The 24,788-nt window shown below is 34.8% G+C and overlaps 1 protein-coding gene across 10 annotated transcripts in view; it reads right to left on the bottom strand.

Annotated features, from left to right (window-relative positions):
• DOP1A (DOP1 leucine zipper like protein A) overlaps nucleotides 1-24,788 on the bottom strand; it is a 181,121-nt gene that overhangs the window by 90,131 nt on the left and 66,202 nt on the right. For 6 of the 10 annotated variants that reach the window (XR_005217870.1, XR_005217869.1, XR_005217868.1 and 3 more), the window contains 9 exons: nucleotides 20,288-20,387; nucleotides 19,421-19,530; nucleotides 18,296-18,404; nucleotides 16,971-17,091; nucleotides 15,235-15,354; nucleotides 13,316-13,430; nucleotides 12,965-12,994; nucleotides 12,416-12,649; nucleotides 6,793-7,414 (listed from right to left, as the gene is read on the bottom strand). Coding sequence is in view for 7 of the 10 variants with exons in the window: in XM_037842941.1 (XP_037698869.1) it covers nucleotides 6,793-7,414; nucleotides 12,416-12,649; nucleotides 12,965-12,994; nucleotides 13,316-13,430; nucleotides 15,235-15,354; nucleotides 16,971-17,091; nucleotides 18,296-18,404; nucleotides 19,421-19,530; nucleotides 20,288-20,387 (1,561 nt within the window). In the remaining 3 variants the exon portion in view is untranslated. The remainder of the gene's footprint in view (nucleotides 1-6,792; nucleotides 7,415-12,415; nucleotides 12,650-12,964; nucleotides 12,995-13,315; nucleotides 13,431-15,234; nucleotides 15,355-16,970; nucleotides 17,092-18,295; nucleotides 18,405-19,420; nucleotides 19,531-20,287; nucleotides 20,388-24,788) is intronic. The other 4 variants (XM_037842943.1, XM_037842942.1, XM_037842940.1 and 1 more) reach the window with 1 other exon arrangement.

Consider the following 24,788-nt stretch of genomic DNA (forward strand, 5'->3'; position numbering starts at 1 on the left):
GACAGAAAACATCCCATCCACCCCATCCCTCCCTATTACTCATTTACTTTTTGTCCCCATTTTTCTACCATTCTGTCCACACACTGGATAATGGGAGTGTGAGCCACAAGGTTTTCTCAATCATACAGTCACACAGTGTAAGTTATATAGCTATACGATTGTCTTCAAGAATAAAGGCTATTGAGTTGTTGTTTCATAGTTTCAGTATTTCTTTCTAGCTATTCCAAACCACTAAAAACTAAAAAGAGGTATCTATATAACACATAAGAATAACCTCCAGAATGTCCTCTTGACACCATTTGAAATCTCTCAGCCAAATGAAATTTTATTTTAGTAATCTTCCACCTTTTTGGTCAAGAAGGCTTTCTCAATCCCCCAAAAGCCAGGTCCAGGATCATCCCCGGGAGTCATGCCCCATGTTGCCAGGGAGATTTATACCCCTAAGAATCATGTCCCACATAGAGGGGAGAACAGTGAGTTTACCTGCAGAGCTGGCTTAAAGAGAGAGGCCACCTCTGAGCAACAAAAGAGGTTCTCTGGGGGTGACTCTTAGGCACAATTGTAAGTAGGCTTAGCCGCTCTTTTGCCATAACAAGCTTCATAAGGGCAAGCCCCAAGATCGAGGGCTTGGGTTATTAAATTGGTAGTCTCCAATGCTTGTGAGAATATCAGTAATTCCCCAGGTAGAGGTTTAATATTTCCACATTTTTCCCCAATCCCTCAAGCAGCCTTTGCAAATACATTTGTATTCTCTGCCCAAATTACTCTGGGATATATCGGGGCTTCACACTAACCTGTACAGACCAACCAGATCTCACTCCCCATTCAAAGTTCCATGTAATTATGTTGTTTGAATAAACTGACTACACAAGTTAAATAGTGTGCTACAGAAAACACAGATTTTGTGCCAAATAAACATCTCTTCCTTTGATCTTACACAGAAGTTGAAGTTTTAAAACACTATCAATATCATCCTTGACCCTTTAGTCTGATTTATGTTAGTCCTAGCTTCCTGGGGAACCACCACACTGCCCTCCAGATGGGCTGCACCATTCTATTTCCCCAGCAACAGTGATTAGGTACATCCCTCTCTCCACATTTTCTTCAGCACTTGTATCCCTCTGTTTATTTTTTAAACAGTTTTATTTACACACCATACATTCCCTCCTAAGAACACTATCAAAGGTTCCTGGTACAATCACATAGTTATGCATTCACCACCAAAAATTATACAAGGCCATTTCTATCTCTTCTTTAAAGAAAGAGGAAGAGGAGAAAAAAGAATAAAAGAAGAGAAGAAAAAGAAAAAAAAAGATGACTAAAGAAAATAAAAGACATTAAAAAGGTCAGACAACAACAACAATGCCAAAACTCCCATACACCTCCTTATATCTCCCTCTTGTAGACAGTCAGTTTTGGTATGTTGCCTTTGTCACAATTAATAGAAGTATATTACAATATTACTATTAACTATCAACTCTAGTTTGCATTGCTTGTCTTTTTTTCTCAATCCATCCCATTTTCAACACCTTGCAAAGTTGACATTCATTTGTCCTCCCTCATATAAAAACATTCTTATATTTGTACATTTAATCACAATAATTGACTGCTCTAGGTTTTACTAAGTTATACAGTCCCAGTTTTTATCTTCTATCTTTCTTTCTGGTGTCATACATACCCCTAACCTTCCTCTTTTAAATGTACTCAAAGTCATCTTTGTCAGGGAACTTAAAATATTGTGCTACCATCACACAGTATTGTGCTATCAATTTCTTGATCTATACAATTAATCCTCTTGAACATTCTATACTCCTTCAGCATCAAATGCCTGATCTCTACCTGCTTTCTATCCTGATATCTTCATTTCTACACTCTTCTCCAAACCTCTCTCTTCTGTCTTTTCCTATCTCCCTGGAGCACTCCCTTTAGTATTTTTTTGTAGAGGATGTCGCCTGTTCACGAACTCTCTTAGTGTCTGTTTATCTGTAAGTATTTTAAACTCTACCTCATTTTTAAAGGATAGTTTTGCTGGATATAGGATTCTTGGTTGGAAGTTTTTCTCTTTCAGCATGTTGAATATATCATACTACTTGACTTCTTATCTCCATGGTTTCTGCTGAAAGATCTGTACTTAATCTTTCTGAGCTTCTCTTGGATGTGATGGATTGTTTTTTTCTTGCTGCTTTCAGGATTCTGTCTTTGATATTTGATAATCTGATTAGTAAGTGTCTTGGAGTAGGCCTATTCAGATCAATTCTGTCTGGGGTACGCTGTGCTTCTTGGAACTGTAATCTTAGGTCTTTCATAAGAGTTGGGAAATTTTCATTGATTATTTCCTCTATTATTCTTTCTGCCCCTTTTCCCTTCTCTTCTCCTTCTGGCACACCTATAAAATGTATGTTCATGTGCTTCATGTTGTCATTCAGTTCCGAGACCCTGCTCATATATTTCCATTCTTTTCCCTATCTATTGTGTGTTGGATTTCAGATGTCCTGTCCTCTAGTTTACTAATCCTTCTTCTGCCTCTCCGAGTCTACTGTTGTACTTCTCCATTGTTTTTCATCTCTTCTGTTGTGCCTTTCATTTCCATAAGTAAGCCATTTGTTTTTTCAAGCTTATGAATTCTTCCTTATAGTCACCCAGTGTCTTCTTTATATTCTTCATCTTTTTTGTCACATTTTCTTTCAACTTGTTGATTTGATTTAGAAGATTTGCTTGAGCATTTATAATTAGTTGTTTCAGTTGAGGTTTTAGTTTGTTCCTTTGACCGGGCTGTATCTTCATGTTTCCTGTTGTGGCTTGTGATTTTTTGCTGTCTAGGCACCTGATTTTCTTGATTAGTTTATTCTGGAGGTTATTTTCTCTCTTTTCCCTAGGGTTTTCTTTGATCTCTATCTTTTTTTCGTCTGTCTCACTGGCCAGATGTCACATTGGCTCTGCCCCCCAATATTCCCTCAAAAATCAGCTGCCTGCCATGGCCTGCTGCAAGGATGGGAGGTAGGCACTGGGCACCGCAGCAAGTTCACTGTGTGTGGTAATAAAAATCTGCTGGCTTCCTGTGGTGCTGTGTTTTTTGCTGGCCAGCAAGACCTGGGTTTGTTTTTAGAGCAATGCTTAACAGTTGGGTCTTCTGTATTTCTCAGCCAAAACAGGGTTGGGTTTCTGTGCAGGGCATTTAGACCAGCTCCTGTGGTCCTAATATAGGTTGTCAAGCATCTTTTTAAAAGTGTTTCAATTCTCTTGCACCTTCCAGACTGTCCAGCAGATGGTGCTGTTCAGTAACCTAATTATCCTCAGAAACTGCTTTGCTTCTGAGCTCAGGCTGTGTCTACACAGGTGAGCTGAAAGTGCAGGATTCCTATGCCCTCACTTTCCCAGCCAAAATGTGGCACAATGCGGGGCTCCACCTGTGGCAAGTACTCCCTCAGTTACCTAGCATTCCGGCCATCATGAAGGCAAGGAAATGGCCGCTGGCTGCTGCTTCCCTCAAGGGTGGGAGGAGGGCTTTCAGATGCAGGGCTGGAAAAACAGTCTCTATATTTTCTCAGTGTCTTTGTTGCTAACTGACTTAAAATGTCCTCCTCTGTCCTCCGGGTCTTCAAATGGTGGAGTATGTCCCTGGTGGAAGGGTCCTGTCTGCTGATTCTGTGCATTTCTCACAGTGAGACTGAGTGAGGAGGACGGGAGAGGATTGGCTCTTCTGGGATGGAAGATTCCTAGCTGATATTTCTTCTCTTTCTTATTTGGCATTTGCAGGGTCATTCTCCAGTCTATATCCTTCTCCAGAGTTTCAAACAAGTCAGAATTGTCCTTTTTTTCACTGAATCTCTGGAGAGAAGTTTTCAGTAGCTGTTTATGTCGCCATGTTGATGACATCCCCTCCTTGAAAGCCTTCTGACCTCAGTCCTCTCTTTATCTTTGGCATATGACAGTCTGATTAGTATGTGTCTTGGAGTAGGTCTATTCAGGTTTTTTCTGTTTGGGGTATGTTGTGCTTCTTTGATAGGCATATTTATCTTTTATAAGAATTGGGAAATTTTTAGACATTATTTCCTCAAATATTCTTTCTGTCCCTTTTCCTCCCCTGTCCTTCTGGGACACTGATGACACATATCTTTGTACACTTCTTGCTGTCAATCCTGTCCCTGAGACTCTGCTCAAATTTTTATGACTCTTTTCTCTGTATTTTCTTTGGTCTGTTCAAATTTGGTTGTCTGTCTTCTACATCACTAATCCTATCTGCTGCCTCTTCAAATCTGTTGTTGAATGTCTTTAGTGCATTTTTAATTTAATCTATTGTGTTTTTCATTCCCATAAGGTCTGTTATTTTTCTTTGCATGCTTTCAAATTCTTCATGCTCACTTAGTGTCTTCTTAATCTCCTGTATCTCTTTAGTCATATTTTCCTTCATTTCTTAAATTGATTTAGGGGGTTTGTATGAACATGTTTGATTAGTTGTTCCCAACTCTGTATGTCCTCCAAGTTTTTAGTTTGTTCCTTTGACTGGGCCATATCTTTCTGTTTCTTAGTATGGCTCCCTAGTTTTTGACATCTGGGCATTTGATTATCTTGATGGGTTTATGCTGAAGGGGGTTTCTCTCTCTTGTATAGGATGTTATTGTTGATTGGGTTTATCTTAAGGTTCTTTTGAGAGTTGGTTTGTCAGTATTTTCCAGCAAAAGTAGGGCAAGTATCTGCACAGAGATGCAGACCAGATCCAAAGGGGCCTGGGGAGAGGCTGAGGAATTTCTCCAAAAAGCCTTTTTTTTTTCTTTCGACACCCCAAGGTTGCAGTTTCCTGCCCTGCCCAGCAGATGCTGCTTTTCACCAAAATTCCTTTTTCATGTTTCCCTGAAGTGCGCTTTCCTGACCTGCCAGCAGTTGCTGCTCTATAGCAATCTGTTCCACTCAGCCCTACCAATGGAAGTCTCTTTTTGGCCCTTTGCCAGTTCTTCCTTTGAGTTGGCTGAAACAATGGTGCAGTGGTACCTGACTGGGACATGCTAGAACAGCAGGATCCAGCAGTCTAAATTCACCAGCCAATAGCTGGATCAGTACTGGGCTGTGCCCCCTTCTGTACTTGGGGCGGAGGACTCCCGTGGCCATCCCAGGCTGCAGCAGCCCCCACCAAGCAGGGATTGGACTGTCCCACCTTACTTGCCTCAAAGATGGGAGATAGGCATGCCAGGAGCCACAGACAGAATTACTCAGAGTCTCTGACTGCAGTTTCTCAGTCTCTTTGTCCCACACTTCACTGGATGCTGCACAGAACTCCCCTGGTCTCTGGAGCCCCAGAACAGTTGATTCAGAGTTTCTGCCTGTTTATTTGCTGCTTTTGGGAGAGGAACGGGCCACCATTTTCCTGGAAGTACTCATTCTTTTTTTTTATTGTCTGCCTCTTCCTACTAGAAAATAAATTCTAGGGAGGTAGGGTCAACATCTGTATCATTCACTGCTGTATCCCTAGTGCCTATAACAGTGAAAGTAATTTTTCCTGATATAATCCTGTTTTCAGAAGAGGGATACTTTAGAAAATAAAAGCTTTGAGTCATATTGTATGTGAAATTTAAAAGTGTGAAATAAAAAAATGTTAAGCTCCATTTACTTTACTACAAATTTTAAAAAGTGCTTACTACATTATGTATTTTGTTGTAGAAATTAGCCTAACATAGTGGTTCTCAAACTTTAGTGGGCAATACAATCACCTGGAAGGCTGTGCTGGCCTCCATTCCCCCAGTTGCATAGTCACTAGCTTCGGGTTAGAGCCAGAGAGCCTAACAAGTTCCCAGGAATACTGTTGCTGGTAGCCCAGTGGCCACACTTTGGGAACCACTGGCTAAGCATAATGTATGTTTCCATGTACAAGTATTTTGAAATACAAGAGACGTTTAGGAAACCACCCCAACATAAAATTAAAACATCCTGTATTTGGCTTGACAGAGTTAAGGGAAAACACCAAGGACATGTGTGTTTATTTCTTCAGCTCCTTCTCAGTTCATGGATCACAAAGAGCTCTTCCTGAAAAAAATGCATGCCTGACATAGCATCCCCTTTCCTATTTCTTAGTTTCCTGTCCCATTCCAGACAGTGGTACAAGTGGTTCTGGGAATTCTAAATTGGCCTCATGTTATCATTTCATGTCTTTAATTATGTATGCTCTTGTATCGACTAAAATTTGGCATAAAATAATGGAAACAAGGAAAATGTCTTCTCTAGTCTTTTGTCCCACAACCATTTTTTTAAATTATACAGAATTGAATAGTCTTTTTCTGCATGTAAAACCTTGTAAAATTAAATGGACCTAGCTATCCTTGAAGAAATAACCAATGTTAGCAATATATCCTTGATGAGTATAAATTTCACTAAACAACCATGACTGTTTTGTGTTTTACTGTTAGAACTTTTATTAGCCACTTCAACCTTATTTTTTGATCATAAGAAATTACGTGTGTGTATGTAAAAAAATTAAATAAACATGACACTAGCCACAATAAAGGAAACCAGTGGATATAAATGTTACATTACTTTTTTCCAGAGAAAGAAGTTAGTTTCCTTGTTAGATTCTATTCACTTGCAAGCAAACTGCTGAAGACATCAAAATCATAAAATCTTCCAACATATCAATTTCTCCACAATTACAGCATTTCACTTTAAAAGTTTTTCCAAATTAAAATAATATACTTTTAAAATTTGTCTTGCTAAAAACATCCCAATTTTAATATCTGAATTCTTCAAACTCAATAGCATGCCACAGAAAATATTTAAATACATATAAAAGAGAAAAAAACTTACCAATCTCTGATTTTTCTAAACTTAACTCTGATGTATGGTTCCCCTCAGCAATGTAAACTGGGAAACTTGAGCACTCCAGGAAGAGCTGACAGGCAGCAAGGAAGGCTGAAAGGTATTCTTTTGAAGTATTGCGTTTACTTATGTTTCTCTCTTTCACATCTCCATGTGAATCCCTGTCCCATTTTGAATTCTCTCCTTGCTCTCTACTGAGATCCCCTTGATGCTCTGTAGCCAAAGGCTGAGACAAAGTCTTACTCTGAATGATATAGAGGTTGATAAGTCTGGTTAGAAACTGTTGGACATACTCTAAGCAACACTGCATTGCAGTCTTTTGGGCTGTTTTCCCACTTTGGTTTGCTGTCACCTGAGTGACTATGGAAGAGGGCTGGATAACGGTTTCTTCAGAACCCACAGTGGATGCTGTTTCTGTCTCAGAAGATGTGCTACCAATTGGGATGGCAGCTGCCCCCTGCCCCTCATTCAGTTCTCGGTCAATGTCATCAGTTCGGTCTGCTTGATATTGTATAAACTCAGTGAATCCACTCTCTGATGATCGACTACTTGGTGGATTTTCTCCATCTTCAAACACTTCAATAGGATTCTCAACAGAAACTGATGATACCTGGTAAAGATTTAGAAAAGCAAAAGGCTGAGTAACTAAATGTATTTAATTAAGAATTAGAAATTAGAAATGGTTCCCTTTAAATAGAAGTCAATTTAATCCATATATTCTGTTCAATCTCTAAAACAGTTTCTATACTGGTTTAGACATTTATGATAATAAATAGAAATACCGATATGATTGTAATGAATATATTACTATCAATTAATTCACCAAGTATTTATTATTTACTACATGCATAACATAAGGTTAGGTTCTTAAGGGCAAATTTACTTATATGTACAAATCTCTAGGATCTATTCCCTTGCTTTCAAACAGCTAACAATTTATTCAATCTGCTTCATGAAATAATTTTCCTAATGTCTAAATAATGTAAGGAATGAGACTTGTAAGGGTAAAATGAAAATGTAAAAGCTAGAAGTAAAATCCAATAGGTCATCTGTTCAGGACCACCTTTGTCTGAAAAGTGTAAAGTATTAACTAAATGTTATTAATCTCATATTCTTTCAATGAAGTTACTGAACTAATATTATATTCCAGACACTGAATTAGGTTGTAAGAATAAAAGGAATAGTTTATAATCTAGAAGGAAAGATATGAGATAATTAACCACAATATAATCAAACAAATGAACCAGCTACTGGAGTAGAGCTGGAATGGATTAACAGTTCCCTCCCCATAATGATAAAATTAGTATAATCATCAGGCATTTTTGTTTGTTTGTTTAGTTTAAATAAACAAAAGCTGTACATATCACAACATCCCTGGGTGACTGTGCCAGAGCATTATTTGAATGTTCCATTGAAAAGTGATTTTATCAATATATGTACTAACATGATTTGCAGCCCCAAAGTTGGGTCTCACCCAATATTCCTCCCTTCAGTGAATGACACCAACATTCATCAAGCCAGGAAGAAAAATCTAGGAGTCATTCTTGGTAACTTCCCTACTTCTCCTCCTCTTCCTCCCTTCCCCTACATCCACTGCAGTATAGACTGAGAGCCCTGAGTCAGCAGGCTCTGCTACTTATTATAGCTAAGTGATGCCTGGCAAGTTATTTAATCTCTCCATCTAAGTTTCTTCATCTGTACCATTAATAGGACGATACATCTTATAGTTGCTAAGGAGGATTAAGTAATATAGTAAATAAAAAGTGCCTAGCCTTTAGTAAACACTCAGTAAATGTTAGTGATCACTCATTACCCCTCTTACCAATCCATTACTAAGTCCTATTGATTTTTTCTCCTGAATATATCACTAATCCATCCATTTCTCTCTTCCTGCACTCCCCCATCTTGTTAGCACAAGTTACCACCACCTCTCACCTGCACTACTGCAGGTCTCCCCATATCCATTTTTGTTTCTCAGATCCATACTCCACACTGCAGCCAGAGTAATTTTTCTAATACATAAATCTGATTATGTCACTTGCCTTTTCCCTTCAGTGTCTTCCCATTGCTCCTAAGATAAAGAATAAAAGCCTTAGTACAGTGAACAAGGCTCTGTAAGCCCTAGCCCCTGCCTATCACATCAGCCACATCTCCTACTTACTAGCTGCACCATGCTCCTTCCTTTGCAAATACTCCTCCTCTGTCAAGTGCTCTTTTCTTCCTAACCCACCCCCACCCCAATTCCTCTAGGGCTGTCCTCAAACACTTCTTCTTCAAGAAAGCTTTCCATGACCCCCAATCTTGGTCGGGGCACCTGTTTTCCACACTTCTACCACTCTATGTTTTTCCTTCATACATTTATCCTAATTATAATTAAATTATTAATGTGTATCTCCCGAACTATAAGGAAAGGTTCAAGAAGGGCAGGGACTGCAACAGGTTCACCACTGGATACCCAGTGCCCTGGAGAGTGGGTGATAAATGAAGAGAGGTTGTTTTGTCTATTTTAAAGGTAATTGAGGTTCAGGGAAGTTACTTGCAGGAGGACTTGGATTATGTGATTCTAAACCTCATGTTCTTTTCACCACTGTATACTGCTATATCTGTAATAGCAAGAGAACTTATCACATTATAATGCCAAAGTTTAGAGGTGATTATCATCAGTATTGAATTTATGCATCATTTTTTTTCCTTTGAAAGGTTAATGAATATCTAAAATCTTGTGCAACTATTTTAAAAAGAAATCTTATTCAAATGGTAAAACTGTCATTAGCTTATTACCATAGTTATTTCTGTATTCTTTTACATATAAGAATCAATCATAAAACAATGGATTTAACCTATGAATTCAGTTGCATTGTATACATTTATAAAATTTAGTTGTATGGTCTATGTTACATAATTGTGTTTCAGAAATAATTTTCCTAATGTCTAAATAATGTAAGGAATGAGACTTGTAAGGGTAAAATGAAAATGTAAAAGCTAGAAGTAAAATCCAATAGGTCATCTGTTCAGGACCACCTTTGTCTGAAAAGTGTAAAGTATTAACTAAATGTTATTAATCTCATATTCTTTCAATGAAGTTACTAAACTAATATTATATTCCAGACACTGAATTAGGTTATAAGAATAAAAGGAATAGTTCATAATCTATTTAATTTTATAATTAAATGTCTTTGTGAAAATAGAAAGGAATTATATTTCTGGATATTTGGGTATAAAATCCCATCCACTTATTTTAGAAAAACACATTGAAATTAGTGACAAAATTAGATTTATAATTTTTTAAAGAATAATTCATTAACTTGCACTTTCAAAAATGGGGATATTAAAAATACCCTTAGGTTTTTAATATGATCAAATTTTCAGACATCGCAGTGAAGGTAATACCATTGTATTTCAGTAAAGAATAGAAAAGAAGATATATGCCCAGAGAGCATAAAATAAAACCAAAAAGAGAGAGAAAAATATACTCTAAGTTGAATGAACTCTAAGGTTAATGAACTATCATATTTAAAAAAAAAGAAAACACTATATAATTGTACTTCATTTAACATGAATTGGAAGCCCCCATTTCCCTTACCTGTAACCATCACAAAGGGCCTCCAGATATTTTCTGCATAGTAAATATTCACATATTTGAATACACTAATGAGAGAATGCTAAGGTCCTTCCCCTACTCTCACTAATCTCATTTAAATAAAAACCAAATCTTCTGTAGGAGCTAGCATACATTTTAGTTTTATTTCTAAGAAGAACATAGAAGCAAAAATTTAGAGAAAACATCATAACAAAAAGAATTTTCCAACAATAGTAGAAACAATAGGTAGTGCTTATAAATAAGAAGATGAATGGAAGGAAAATAATAGAGACTGATGCCAATGTATGTAAGATAATCCTGGGGTACGTTTAGGTTGATTGAAGATCAGTAATATTCATTTCATATATGAAGGGCAATACATTTAAGAGGATCAAGAAAAAAAGTTTTGAAATTAATATATCATAGATGTATGACATCATGTTAATATGCTTTGCCTGTCTGAAAAAGTAAAAGCAAAAACAAAAAACAAAAAACAAAAAAGGCCAACTATACATACCCGAAATTTAGGTAACTGAGTCTAATACTCCAGAAACTTTAAAATTTTTGTTTTAGCATAGTGCAACTGTGCCTAAATCAATGTAATTATATTATTCCACTGAATATTTTCACTTATATTTACTAAAATAATTAAAAATATAAACTTGAAAGTCTATAAATTCTTGACTTTTCCAGAGGTGTTTCATGGGTGTTTCCGCTACTAGTGTCAGATGCTAAAATTATTATAATACCTTAATTCTATTCACTATTATAAAGAAAGAATTAAGCACTTGGAAGATTGAGGAGGGTAAAAAGATTTTAGATTTCAGGAAGGGCATGTCAACCCTTTTTAGGTTCTAATGAATTGGAATAGCTAGCAGTAAATACCTGAAACTATCAAACTACAACCCAGAGCCCTTGAATCTTGAAGACAATTGTATAAAAATGTAGCTTATGAGGGGTGACAATGTGATTGGGAGAGCCATGTGGACCACACTCCCCTTTGTCCAGTGTATGGATGGATGAGTAGAAAAACGGGGGCAAAAAAAAAAAAGTCACCCAGTGTTCTTTTTTTACTTCAATTGTTCTTTTCCACTTCAATTTTTTTCTTCTTATTTTTGTGTGTGTGGTAATGAAAATGTTCAAAAATTAATTTTGGTGATGAACACACAACTATATAATCGTACTGTGAACAAGTGAATGCACACTTTGTACGACTGCATGGTATGTGAATATATCTCAATAAAATTGAATTAAAAGAAGTGAAAAAGAAGGGCATGTCAAAAATGTAGTATATGTAGTTTAATACAAGCCTACTATCCAATATGGGAGCCAATAGTCACATATGGCTATTGAGTATTTAAAATGTAGCTAGTGGTGACAAAGGAACTGAATTTTCAGTTTTATTTAATTTTAATGAATTAAAATTTTTATTTTTTTATTTAAGTTTTTATTAAACTTAAATAAAAAAATTGATACTCAATTTAGTTATAAGAAAGCTTTTAAGTATGTTCAGAACAACTTGGGTATGTGAATCTACTTTTACAACAACATAAATTTTTATGAATTCTAAATACAGATAGAGTACTTCTGACAAAAGTTTAGCACCTGAATGGAGATGTGCTGAAAGTGTAAAATACACATGGGATTTTGAAAACAGTATAAAAAAATCTAAAATATTTCACTTATCAGTTTTTACATTGATTATATATTGAAATAATATATTGGATATAATGGGTTAAATAAAACATAATATTAAAATTAATTTCATCTGTTTCTTTTGTTATTTTAATGTGACCAGAAAATTTTAAATTATATATGCTGCTTGCATTATATTTCTACTGGAAAGTCCTTATATAGATTATTATATTTTATTACAGCCAAAAGTCTACAACATGGTCTACTGACACAAAACTTGGATCTAAGATAGATTCACTAATATTTAAACACTTATATTTAAGAGATTTCACTCAAAAACAAATTTGATCTGAAGAATTATAGCTGGCCTGATACAAAAATAACAGCTAACATTACCTTTTTGCCTTCCCATTCTTTAACTGAGTTGTTCTGCCCATTAGGAAACTGCAATGTACCCACAGTGCTGGCAGATAACAGTGGAGGTTGAACCTTGCTAAGGATCTTTGAGCAGAGCCTGAGCGAATCTGTAAGTTCAGACAAGCGCAAGGTCTGCAGATGGCTTGTCAGAGCAGAAATCATCCTGAGCAGCAACTGGGGCAAGTGTTCTGTCTGGATTTCAATGTAAGTTTCCTGAAAATAAAAGTGAAATAAAAAAGGTTTAAATGATGTATAAGTGAATCCAAAAGTTGTATTATTCCACATATTTTTTAATCTACATAAATAATTTTAGTCATCTACAATATTTTATATATCTCATGCTCTTAGTTAACTTTGTAGTCATTTCATTATTGATGACTTATAAAATTTCTATTCCCAAATTCTTAATTTAAGTGCTTCATAGCATATATTATGAAATAACCCGTTTTATCTGATACATTTACTGAAATTATAATTTAACAAAAGTGAATAAAATCAGTTAAAAACAAAACAGGCTGAATGCCATACCTGACACAGCACCCTCATACTTCTAGTAGGCTTAAAATGAGAAAGCAAAGAATTGAAGAGAGAAAACATAAGGGGAAAAGATTTCCAACATTCTTCATTTAAAAAAACAAATCATTAATGAATACAAATGCAGCATTAGACCACTATACACTAAACATTTAAGATTTTATAACATGTAATTAAAAAGTATATTCCATGTATAATACTTGAATATGTATTATATATAATATGTATCAGTGGACAAAACATTTGCAAAATTTTACAGAAAAAAAAACTACACCAAAAGGGAAAAATATCAATTCTTGAACTTGTTATTAGCTCCCTCAATAATGTTTACCAAGGTGAGCTTACCAAAGAAACTATATCCAACAAAAAATCCACCAGTAAGCAGAAATTGGTCAGCTGTAACTCAGATGACTCACTACTATCTCCAGGCCCAACCTGAAGTCTGGCATGCAGTGACCTCCTATAATGACAAAATTCACTTCATTAAGGATACAATCAAGTGATATGAATACATGTGACTACATCATTGTCTTTCTAATGAAGGCCATGTCAGTATTGAGACACATACACAATAATGTTCTTGTGATGAAACACATTTCCTTTCCCCAGGACATTACTGTACCTCTGTACCTCTATGTGGAGAATTCCCAAAGCCAAATTCCTAGGCTTAATCTCTATCACTAACTCCCATTCTGTATTTCCACAGATCACCTCTGTAGACACCTTACAAGCCATCTTCAACCATATTCTGGATGCATCTCATTTTCTGGGATGTATTTCCCACCGCTCTTACTACAAATGCCACATCTAGTTAAAATGCATTATTTGCTACTTGATTTCCAACCTCAGGGCCTTTGCTCATACCAGTTTCTCCTTCTGGACTGCCATCCTCCCCAAACTCTTATATCCAGTGTACATCCATCCTTTAAGGTCTGGGATCAAATGTTACCTTTTCCAGGAAGGCTCTTCTGATCCAAGTAGTAGAGATCAATCCTCCAACAAACATTCACATTATATCATATTAATCCTATATGATCATACATTGCCCTACACTCTGAAGATACAAAATTGAGCAAGAATATGATATAGTCCCTGGCCAGCAAAGAAATATAAGCCCATAGATAAACAAAAGAGAGTGGGAGGAGTTGATTCTGATGGGAGATTTGAAAGAGTCATGGAAGGCTACTGAAAGGTGGGTGTCCTCTGTATAGGACCTTACCAGATGGGCAAGGGGGAAGAATATTTTAGAAAGAATAGCACAAGTGAAGGCTCAGCAGCATAAAAGTTAATATGTGTCCAGAACATAATGCAGGTTAGCTAAAGAAACGTGTACATGTGACTTTGTGAATGTAGAAATGATGGTTAAGTAGGCAAAGGCCAGATTGTGAAAGGGTACTCATAATGCCTTTGCGTACGTACCTACAACATTTTAATTAAAGCATCTGTTATTTTTAATTTAATACTAGGAACATACACATACATGTCTTACTTGTTCCCACTATAAGGGCTCTGAAGACAGGGACTGTCTATGTGCCCAGCATAGTGCTTTTCAACTGGGTGCCCAACATCTGCTGCATGAGTAAGCAACAATTTTCTAAGTCATTAAAGGAACTAATGTATATCATCAACATTTATTTTTAAAAGACTTCCAATCCTGAGATAGTACATGTTCAATGTAGTGATGTAATGGCTTACTTCCAAACTACATGATTTCAGGGCTTGAGAGGTTAATCTGGTTTTGACAAGATATGGTCTCAAACTCGGGCAGATATTCTACTCTGATTCACTAATATCCTAGAGGTTTCAGACCAATTTTTATTCTTTAGATAGTAAGGGATGGAATGCTTTTACTGACTCACCAGTGATACAGGATGGTTCTATGGCTTTAAAAACACAAGACTGACCAGAGTAATTTGTTATTCCAAGTAGGAATCCTTTAAAAGTGTGCTGAGGCAACAGCCACAAATTTGCTATCTTCTTCACAACAAAAATAAACTGGATCACTATAAATTGGAAAGGGACAATCTTTCATCTGTGCTGCTGACTAAATAACTCATCTCTAAATTCGTTCCCTTTTCTAGGATTATATGATAAATGATTCTGTATTCTAGAATGACAGACCCAATTAACAGTTGTCAGCAGTAGTAGTAGATTGTATAAAAGAACTTTCTCTTAATTACCCTCAAGAACTTAAAATTAAAAAGCAAAAGAAAGGTTAGCTTTGGATGTTATTAAATTAAAATGAATGAAACAGTTTAACATACCTACAACATTCTTCAAACCAACGTGCAACGTAATCCCACATATAATAAGGTTCAAAGGAATTAAAGAGAAGGTTGGCAGTTTTAATCAGCTCTGCTGTTTTCTTATTTTCCCTTAATTTACTAAAAAGAAAGGAAGAACAAACAAAAACTAACAAATATTAACATTTATTTTTTCAAATTTAAATATGAGTGCAATATTATTAGGGCTGTACATATTCCTAGTTAGTTGCTAGAAAATTTATTAGGTAATAAGATTGTCACAAATAATTATCTACTGCCACTGTCACACATAAAGTAATACGTGTAAACTCAAAATTCCAAATTTGAGTTTTCAAAACTCAAACGTATGATCAACATAAGAAAAAACAGTTGTGCTTCCTACAAAAGAACAGGAAGCATTTTTATTTGAGTGCCTGGCTGTTGATTTAGCATCAAATTCTTTTGTTCTCTGGGCAAATATAAACTGAGCAGTAATTTTGATGTTTTTCTGTGCTGTTCAGGATTTGCTCAAGAAACCTTGTTAATTTTGGCCAGTTTCAATCAACTTATTAAAATTAGCTTTAAAAATAACAATGGACCACTATTTTAAATAGCAATTATTACTGAAATTCATCAGGGAAAATTAATTTTGCTATTTCAAGTTGGAACCTCTTTAGCCTACCACTCCCTATCTACCTACCTTCCACTCCCATCCTTCTTAACCATTAAAGCAATTGATTTTATATAGTGAGGTTTTGTCAATGTAACTAGCATGCTGTATCAGAAAAGACTAATTTAAATCCTCTCTGGGACAATATAATCCCTCAAGCAGAGTGCAGAATGAATTAAGAGTACTAGGTTAATCAAAATTCTCAAATAAAAAACAAGGGATTATATTCACCAGAAGTAAAAAAACAGCCTTAAAATGTTTTAATATATAAAAGTATGTTTTAGAAAATGGAGGGTATCTCCAAAGTCTCACCAAGAAGCCACCAATGAAACAAGTTATATAAAAGTCTTGGAACCTTGTCATACTATAATGACAGATGAGACTGGAAGAATACAGAAGAAAATGTAAGGCTTTGCCAGCATGTTATCTATCAGAGAGGAGGTTATGCTAATACTATAGACTTGTCCCAGGCATTCAAAAAAGAAGTATCCTGGAAAGAAGATATAACCATAACTTGATTAAAAAAAAATTCTTTAAAGAAAATCTGGTGACCTTTGATTCACGTAAGTGTATGTTCAAGTCATTTTCTGATCTATGATTTTGTCCCCCGAGTGTGTCAAATCACCAAGAGGGAAATGCCCATACAAACAACCAGGCCTGGTTACCAGGCAAGGTACAATTCATACTATTAACTGACAGTCTCTTGTGAGTTTGGTAAGTGCAAATAAATTCCCTGGAGCCTGTATCTTCACATTCACTGTTAGAATTTAGTTGTCTAAATGGGTAAGGCTGAGAACGGATCCTGGAAAGTGATGGTTCTACTAAACAACAGTCACGTTGAAAGTTCCTGTTTGAAAGCCCAGTGCAATTATCACTCTTAATTATAAAAGATATTTCATATTACCAAAATATAGTAAAAGTTTTAAATCAAATTTGCTCATTCAGAACATAAACTTCATAGAGTAAGATTTCCAGTTATTATAATCACTTCAAATTATATAAGTGAATACATAAAGTAGTGTCTACTTTATGAATGTTTATTAAATGAGGACACCTTTATGTCATACTTAATTTTTCGGTAATACACCTGCTTAACTGAGCATGATCCTTGCTGAAGGGAGGTTCCATCTGAAGATCCAATTCTGCTTTGCATTGAGAATATAATGTTCTAAACACTTCAATCAAGACATCTTCCAGAATGACAGGTCCTAAAATTAATATAAAAATTAAAGGTAATTGATTAGTATTAGCAAACATGATTATCTGAAAATTGGCCCTATTAAACATATTTTTAAAATACACTTTTCCAGAATCTAAATTAAATTTCACATTTCGAAAACCTAACTGTAAAATAGTAAATTATAGCATAAATGTTTGCTTAAAATATAGGCTGACATAATAGAAATGAGGGAATCAGGGATATCGATTTTGCCACTTAATAGCTGTGTTACTCGGACAAGTCATTTAACTTCTTTGAGCTTGAGTTTCATCATTTGTATGAGTATAATACCAAACTTACAGGGTAGTTGTAAGGGTTAAGACATTTCAGACAGTTCCTAGAATAAATATAAAGAATATTCAATAAATGCTACATGTATTGCTACTATTGTTAATTTGAATACTACTAAAAAGTACAAGGTCAATCTCTATTGCTATAATAAATGCCAATTTCCTTACAAAACTTTCCTGAGCTTCACCTATTACCATTAATAGCTAAAATAAACTCAGCTTAAGTTATTTTTATATTTAAAATATTTTCATTTTAAGAGTTGGTGAGAGGCCTCATGCATATTTGCTTAAACATCTGCATATTTGATAAAATTACATACTTTATGATTTCATTTTACTGTTGCTAATATTTATGTTTTTTTCTTAATTTCTATCTCAGGTATCATATATTTCTTATATATTGGGTATTTATTATATACCCAATAGACTGAATATGTAAGAAAAATACAATGAAGAAAGGGAAAAGAAAAAAAATAAAGGGGATGGGGAAGGAAGTGAGGGATACAACCCAAATATTTTTTCGTTTTTTTTTGCTCAAGTCCTTGAACTCTCTGAACTATAAGATAGTCATAACAGCTCATAAATGTTTCAATTGCTGTAAATTAATCAAGATTAAGAAGAACCTAGATAACAGCTTTAAAGTACGCCTCCACTACATTCATAGTATATACTAGGTAGTATGTGTTTAGGATAGACATACAATGATGAACTGTTTGGGTGTACACCTTTATCTTCTTAACTATCTAGTGTGAACTGCAGGTAAGAAATTGTCACGAACCTGTATTTAAAGGCCACTTCAAAATAGAATAATTTCCCTAAGGAATGACCTGTCTTCTCATATTTATTATGAAACAATACAGAACAACCAAATGTGACTTTATGTTCTAGGTTAGTACATATTACCTAGCTCAGGTTTGTCCAATAAACTGATCAAGATACGAAAAGGTTTTAGGTCCTGCATTAGAGTACTCTCTTCTCCAAATCCATTCACTTGTAAGATTCCCACCATTGCCTTTAAAAAAGAAAAAAATAGACTTATCATTTAAGTAAACAGATCCAAAGATTTTTTTTTAAAGACTTTTAAAATGCAACCATATGTAATAGAGAATTCCATTTCCTATTGCTTTCCTGAAGCCCTTTCTCCAAAGTTGGCTTTCTCTCTCTGCTAGAAAAAAATTTACCATATCCTGAGAGAAGAAAAAAAAATGCTTATATTTTTTCCAGAGTAAAAGTGGAAGAGTAAAAGAAAATCTAGAAAAATTTAAACATGAAATATTTGTTTGCCCACATGATGAAAATATTTCTATTTAAAATAATCAGCATGTCTCAAACTATGCCATATCATGGCAATATCTTCTGTTATGAAATTATTTTCCCATTAGAGACTCAAAACTAATTATGCTCTTAAAACCTCATTCATTTAAAAATGCTTCAGATGCCATGTATTTTCTCTGTTTAATTTTGAGATGTTTTGAATAAATATAACTGAAGTAAAAATTAGATGAAATAAACCTATGATTCATCTTAACTTTTCCATTACAAAAGCAGTTCCACTATATTCAAATTCCTGCCACAGCCTAAATTTCCTTGGGGCTTCAGAGTAACTAACGTAGGTCCTGTCCCATTTCTTGGAAAAGCTCCCACTTTCAAAGGGCAGACAGGTGAGAACCCGAATTATGTTTAAATAAAGTCATGAAAATAACAAAATTACACATTTTTATGACCTTATGGAGAAGTGAATTTGGCTTATGAGTACTTACTTTATATAGGTTATTGTCGTTATACTTTTTATTTGAAATAATTTCAAACTTACAGGATAGTTGCAGAAATAATACAAACGCCATAGAGAACTCTAACTTACCCTCCAGTCATTAGGTTATTTTAATCATTCTTAGGAAATCTGTGAGCTTCATCCCCACCGCCTTCAAACTGTGAATTCAATTAAAGCAGGAGTTTTTGTCTTATACTTTTCCAGTAACCCTTGGTGGTCAGTGAGTAAGCAAAGAATAAAATGAAATTATTCATTACCTGGACTAATAATTCTTTTGAAAAGGTAGAGAAGTAGTAAGTGGCATGTTCTTCGGGATTACTGTGTCTTGTACTTCTGGGTCCTATTACAGCACCGTTGTTATCAAAACCTCCATGGAAACAAATTGCAAAATAAATTAAAACAGAGGTCTTAAAAGTGTTGTTCACTAAATACCAAAACAGCAAATATCACAAAAACAGCACTAAACACTTACCAATTTGTAGCCCATTCAATGTCAGCAAGAGAGATCATTTTAGATAGTTTAATAAAGGGAAACCAATTCAATACATAAGTGACTATCATAGTTTTCTTCTAGAATTACCCTGTCTTTTCAATCTTACAAAACAGTGAAATAATTAAAGACTCAGAAAATCCAAGATAAGTTATTTTGTGTCCTCTCTCTGGTTGGTAAGGAGGTTGTGGGAGACAGGCCAACTGTTCAAAAAAGAATGGAAGGTCTAAGTGTACACAATGCTTTACTGCCTAAGTGGGAGACTGGTACCATGTGTGAGATGGTAGTACCGCTTCTATTGTCTTTGGTACCAATTCCTTTGATGACTTGAAAGTTTTCAAAATTATGCCATTATTTCCATTATTAATTTATCCTTCTTTATCCACTTTCTTATAGTATAATAGCCTCAATTTGTAGAGGAAAAAATCTTTTCAAAGGAAATATGACTTATGGATTCAAATAGCCTCTTGACAGAGCTTTTGAATACCATACAGTTAGTACTGCTTATATTTTTATTGCCGATTAAAACAAACTTTCAATTTCTTCATTTAGGACAAACACACCAATTGATAAAATTATGTATGGTAAATTTCCCTCCTTTTCCCAACTCTGACCATATGCCTCACACACCTACCAAGAAGCCATGCATAAAGTCTTCGGTTCAGGGACATATCCCTCCTTAACACTACATGAAGAGCTGCTGACAAGATCCTGATCATATCTGGTCGAGTGGCCTGAAAAAGTTAGGAATATAGCTGTACTTAATGACATAGAAAAACATAAAAAACATTAATTTTTTTACTTTTTTTTTTACCTTGCTATTTATTCAGTACACTATGGTTTATAAAGCACCATCATATAAATTATCTCATTTGATCTTTCACACATTGGAATTATTACCTCCATTAGGACACAGGAAGAAAAGTTAGGTAATTTGGCTATTTAGTGGTACATCTGGAACTAAAATTGAATTATTTTAACTTCTAGTTTAGAATTCTTTATCGTATCCAATAGCAAAATCTGACACAAAACAGTGGAGCAAGGTGGGACTGATATAAAAATACTTCAAGTCTTTCACATAGTGTTGTCAACTTATGGCAAACATCTTAGAAGTTCACTATCTTCAATTCCAAGTCCTTTATTTCTTTTTCTTCTTTTAAAAGAAAATTTCTTTTGTAGTATTTCAAACATACAGAAAAGTACAAAAAATGTAAAAAGTCCTTGTGTACTCATCATCCAGTGTTAACCAATCTTAATATTTCCATTTTGCTCTAGATCTAAAAGAAGTAATTCATTTTTTCTTTGCCTCTTTCCCAATAGACTTAATTAGATTTTTAAAAATTGTTTACTAAAAGAGATCTGATTTCAGCTAAAAGAGATAAAATTTTGAAATCTGAAGTATGATGGTTGTCTCAAGGAAAAGCCACTGCGCTTTTGAGTTGTGAGTTGAGCTACCAGTTTTTTTTCACAGAATATCATTTTTACATGAAAGAATAACTGACAAACTATGATTATTCATACTTGGGGAACTTGGCAGACATTTTCTGAAAAATACACAAAGTGAGCCTATCAACTCAGGAAAAAAAAATCAACATTAATTGTGGCAAATGATAAAATTTGAGTTTTCTAGAGAAAATCAGAATTTTGGAAAACTTGTATTTGGTTTGAAATTGTGTTGTATTGAATTATACTGGCTTGAAAGCATCTCAAAACTTAAAAAACTTTACTGAGGAGATGTGGTGATAGTAATAAATGTGATTGTTCAATATTGTGTACTAAAATGTGTCAACATTTGGAAGATTTGCATAACTTGGTAAGCCGTTATTTTCCAAATAACCAATCATTAAGCTGCAAAATCATGCATGGGTAAAAGATCCATTCAAAGTAGAGGATGTACCAGTGGATTTTGATGAAACAGATTTCAGAAAGTTCACTGATAATAGTTTCAGATTCCATACTGCAATTAATTTTAAGAAACTATAGCCTGTCAAGTTTTGGTGTAGTATCAAGAAAAATATGCACTTTGAATTGAAAAGGCAATTGAAATTTCCTCTTACAACTGCATATCAGTGTGATGTTAGATTTTCTTCATATACTTACACATGCACAACAAATCACAACAGACTGTAGACACAGATATGAGAATTCTGCTGTTAACTATTAAAGGGAGTTGCAAAAATATAACAATGCTACTCTTCTCACAAAGTGTTTTTTGGAAAAATAAGTTATTTTTCATAAAATGTTATATTTCATAAAATGTAATGTTTGTTATTGTTATTTTAAAATGGATTAGTAAATATTTCAAAATCTGTCAGTTTTAATTTCTAATATGGTAAATACCTAACGTACAAAAACAAAAATATTCTAGAATCCTCAATAATTTTTAATGGTTCAAAGGGATCATGAAACCACAGTGTCTGAGAACTGCTGATTTATCTATTCAACATCAGATAGGCAAATTATATTGTCCACGAATCTTAAGAAGTACAAATGTCTCCCAATCTTATATTGGGAGAAAAACTACATGATTTCTATCCACATTGCAACCTATTTCTAGTATGGGAAAAATATTATTATAATCTCAATTAAAGGTTTAAATATTAGAGATCAGCTTGTCATAAAATAAGCAAAGGGAATCTAACAGCCTGTCTACCTTGAAGTTCCTAACAGCATTTACTCTTTTGGGATAAGGTAAAGAAGGCTCTGTTAAATTACAATTACAATCAACACTTGCTAAGGGTCTTATACGCAAGACACAAAAAGGAAAACTGGAGAACAAAGATGACTATATCATGATTCTTATTCTCAGGTAATCTAGTAACTTGGTGCAGTTATGGGAAGAAGAATATTAGAATTGGATTTGGGCAGGGAGTGTACTTAAAAAACACATTCAATGCAGCTATTTTTTCATAATATAAACTATGAAAGGAAAGGCTTGAGAAAATCTCGGCTGGAAGGAATACAGAGAAAGGGGAATAAGAAAGTGCTGAAGGAAGCACAGGTTAAAAAATGATTGAGAAACACTGGTTTTGTGAGATTACAAATAAAGTTCTTCCCAATTTGTCTACTTAATTCCTCAGATTTTGTTGAGGCACCTGGGCGCACTGAGGTTGAATGTTTGGAAGGAAAGAAAGCGATGGGAAAGTTCAAAAGCAGAGGTCATCAAACTTTTTTGGTAAAGGGCCAAAGAGTAAATATTTTAGCAATTGGGGGCTACATATGTTTCTTAGGCATTTTCTTTGTTTTCTTTTACAACCCTTCTTAGCTTGTGGGCTGCTTAACCACCTTTCTACTAGAGCAATAGCAAGTTTATACTACATTAAGATATTCCAGCAGGGTTTGCCATGAGAAGCCAAAGGGCAGAATAAAGGCCCCGGGTTTAATGGTGCAAAGTCTCAAAATGGAACTGGGGGTGGTTTATGTCCCATCTGGGGACAGAACAGGTAATGGGGTGTAAAATTTATCAATTATTAGTAATTCAATTTCAAATAGAAGAAAGTAATCAGAAAAATGTGAGCATGGTCTATCATAATGAAAATCCACCACAGTTATCTACTAACCACAGTTCTGACAAAAAATCCTTAATAATAGACTTTTCTACTAATGCCTTTTTTAGAAATAAAGTTACTCCTCCAAGGTAGAAATGCTCTGTATCTTATTAATTTAGGGACGCAGTTCCACTGTGCTTATGTACTGATGCTCCAAAGCACTCTTCATCAAGGTTTCAGAACTCAAAGGAATGTAGATTACTTTAGAAATGAGGAAACTGACTAAATTAAGTTCCAGCAATGAAACGATTTGTCATTTGCTGTTAGTTGTTCTCATCTCTGATAAGAGTACTAGAGAATATCACAGTGACTAAATATTTGGCTGTCAAATTACATCCAACTCTGCTAAGGGTCTGACATATATCTCATAATCACCAAAGTACTGTAAGATGCCATCAAGAAAGATGATGCCTGGGTAGGAAGGCCTGGGTCTCACAGTCTTGGCTTACTCAGAGCCAACACTGACAACCTCTTGGTTTTTGTAAGTAAATTTTAAACTTTATATTAAAGGCAGCAGACAATCTACTTCAATTATCATATTCTCATCCAAACCAATGAACTTTTTTTCTTCAAATTTTTAACAAATTCCACTCCCTAAAAAGTAACTCGTTTTCTATATACTGATTTAAAAAAAAAAACACAAGATAATCCAACATCCATACCTATTTTACAAAGAATCTACAAGTATATCTCGGAGATACTGTGGGTTCAATTCCAGACCACCACAATAAAGTGAATACCGCAACAGAGGGAGTTACACAATTTTTTTGGTTTCCCAGTGCATACAAACATTATATTTACACTATACTGTAGTCTATTAAGGGTGCAATAGAATTATGTCTCAAAAAAACAATGTACATACCTTGATTAAAAATACTTTATTGTTAAAAAATGCTAACCATCATCTGAGCCTTCAGCGAGCATAATCTTTTTGCTGGTGGAGGGTCTTGCTTGGATATCAAGATGGCTGCTAATTGTTCAGGGTGGTAGTTACTGAAGGCTGAGGTGGACACAGCAATTTCTTAGAATAAGACAACAATGACGTTTGCCATTGAAGGACTCTTCCTCTCACAAAAGGACTCTTCCTCATCTCTCTCAGCCTGTAGCACGCAATCCTACTTGACAGAATTTTATCCACAATAGAACTTCTTTCAAAATTGGAATCAACCCTTTCAAAGCTTTCCACTGCTTTATCAACTAAGTTGATATAATATTCTAAATCCTTTGCTGTCATTTCAGCAATGTTTCCAGTATCTTCATCAGGAGCAGATTCCATCTCAAGAAATCACTTTCTTTGCTCATCCATAAGAAGAAACTCCTCATCTGTGGAAGTTTTACTATGAAATTGTAGCAATTCAGTCACATCTTCAGGCTCCACTTCTAATTCCAGTTCTCTTGCTATTTCCACCACATCTGCAGTTACTTCCTCCACTGCAGTCTTGAATCCCTCAAAGTCATCCATGAGAGTTGGAATCAACTTTTTCCAAACCCCTGTTAATGCTGATATTTTGACCTCCTCCCGTGAGTCACTAATGTTCTTCATGGTGACTCCTTTCCAGAGGGTTTTCAATTTACTTTTCTCAGCAG

The sequence above is a fragment of the Choloepus didactylus genome, chromosome 7, assembly GCF_015220235.1.
Source record: "Choloepus didactylus isolate mChoDid1 chromosome 7, mChoDid1.pri, whole genome shotgun sequence".
NCBI classification, from domain to species: domain Eukaryota; kingdom Metazoa; phylum Chordata; class Mammalia; order Pilosa; family Megalonychidae; genus Choloepus; species Choloepus didactylus.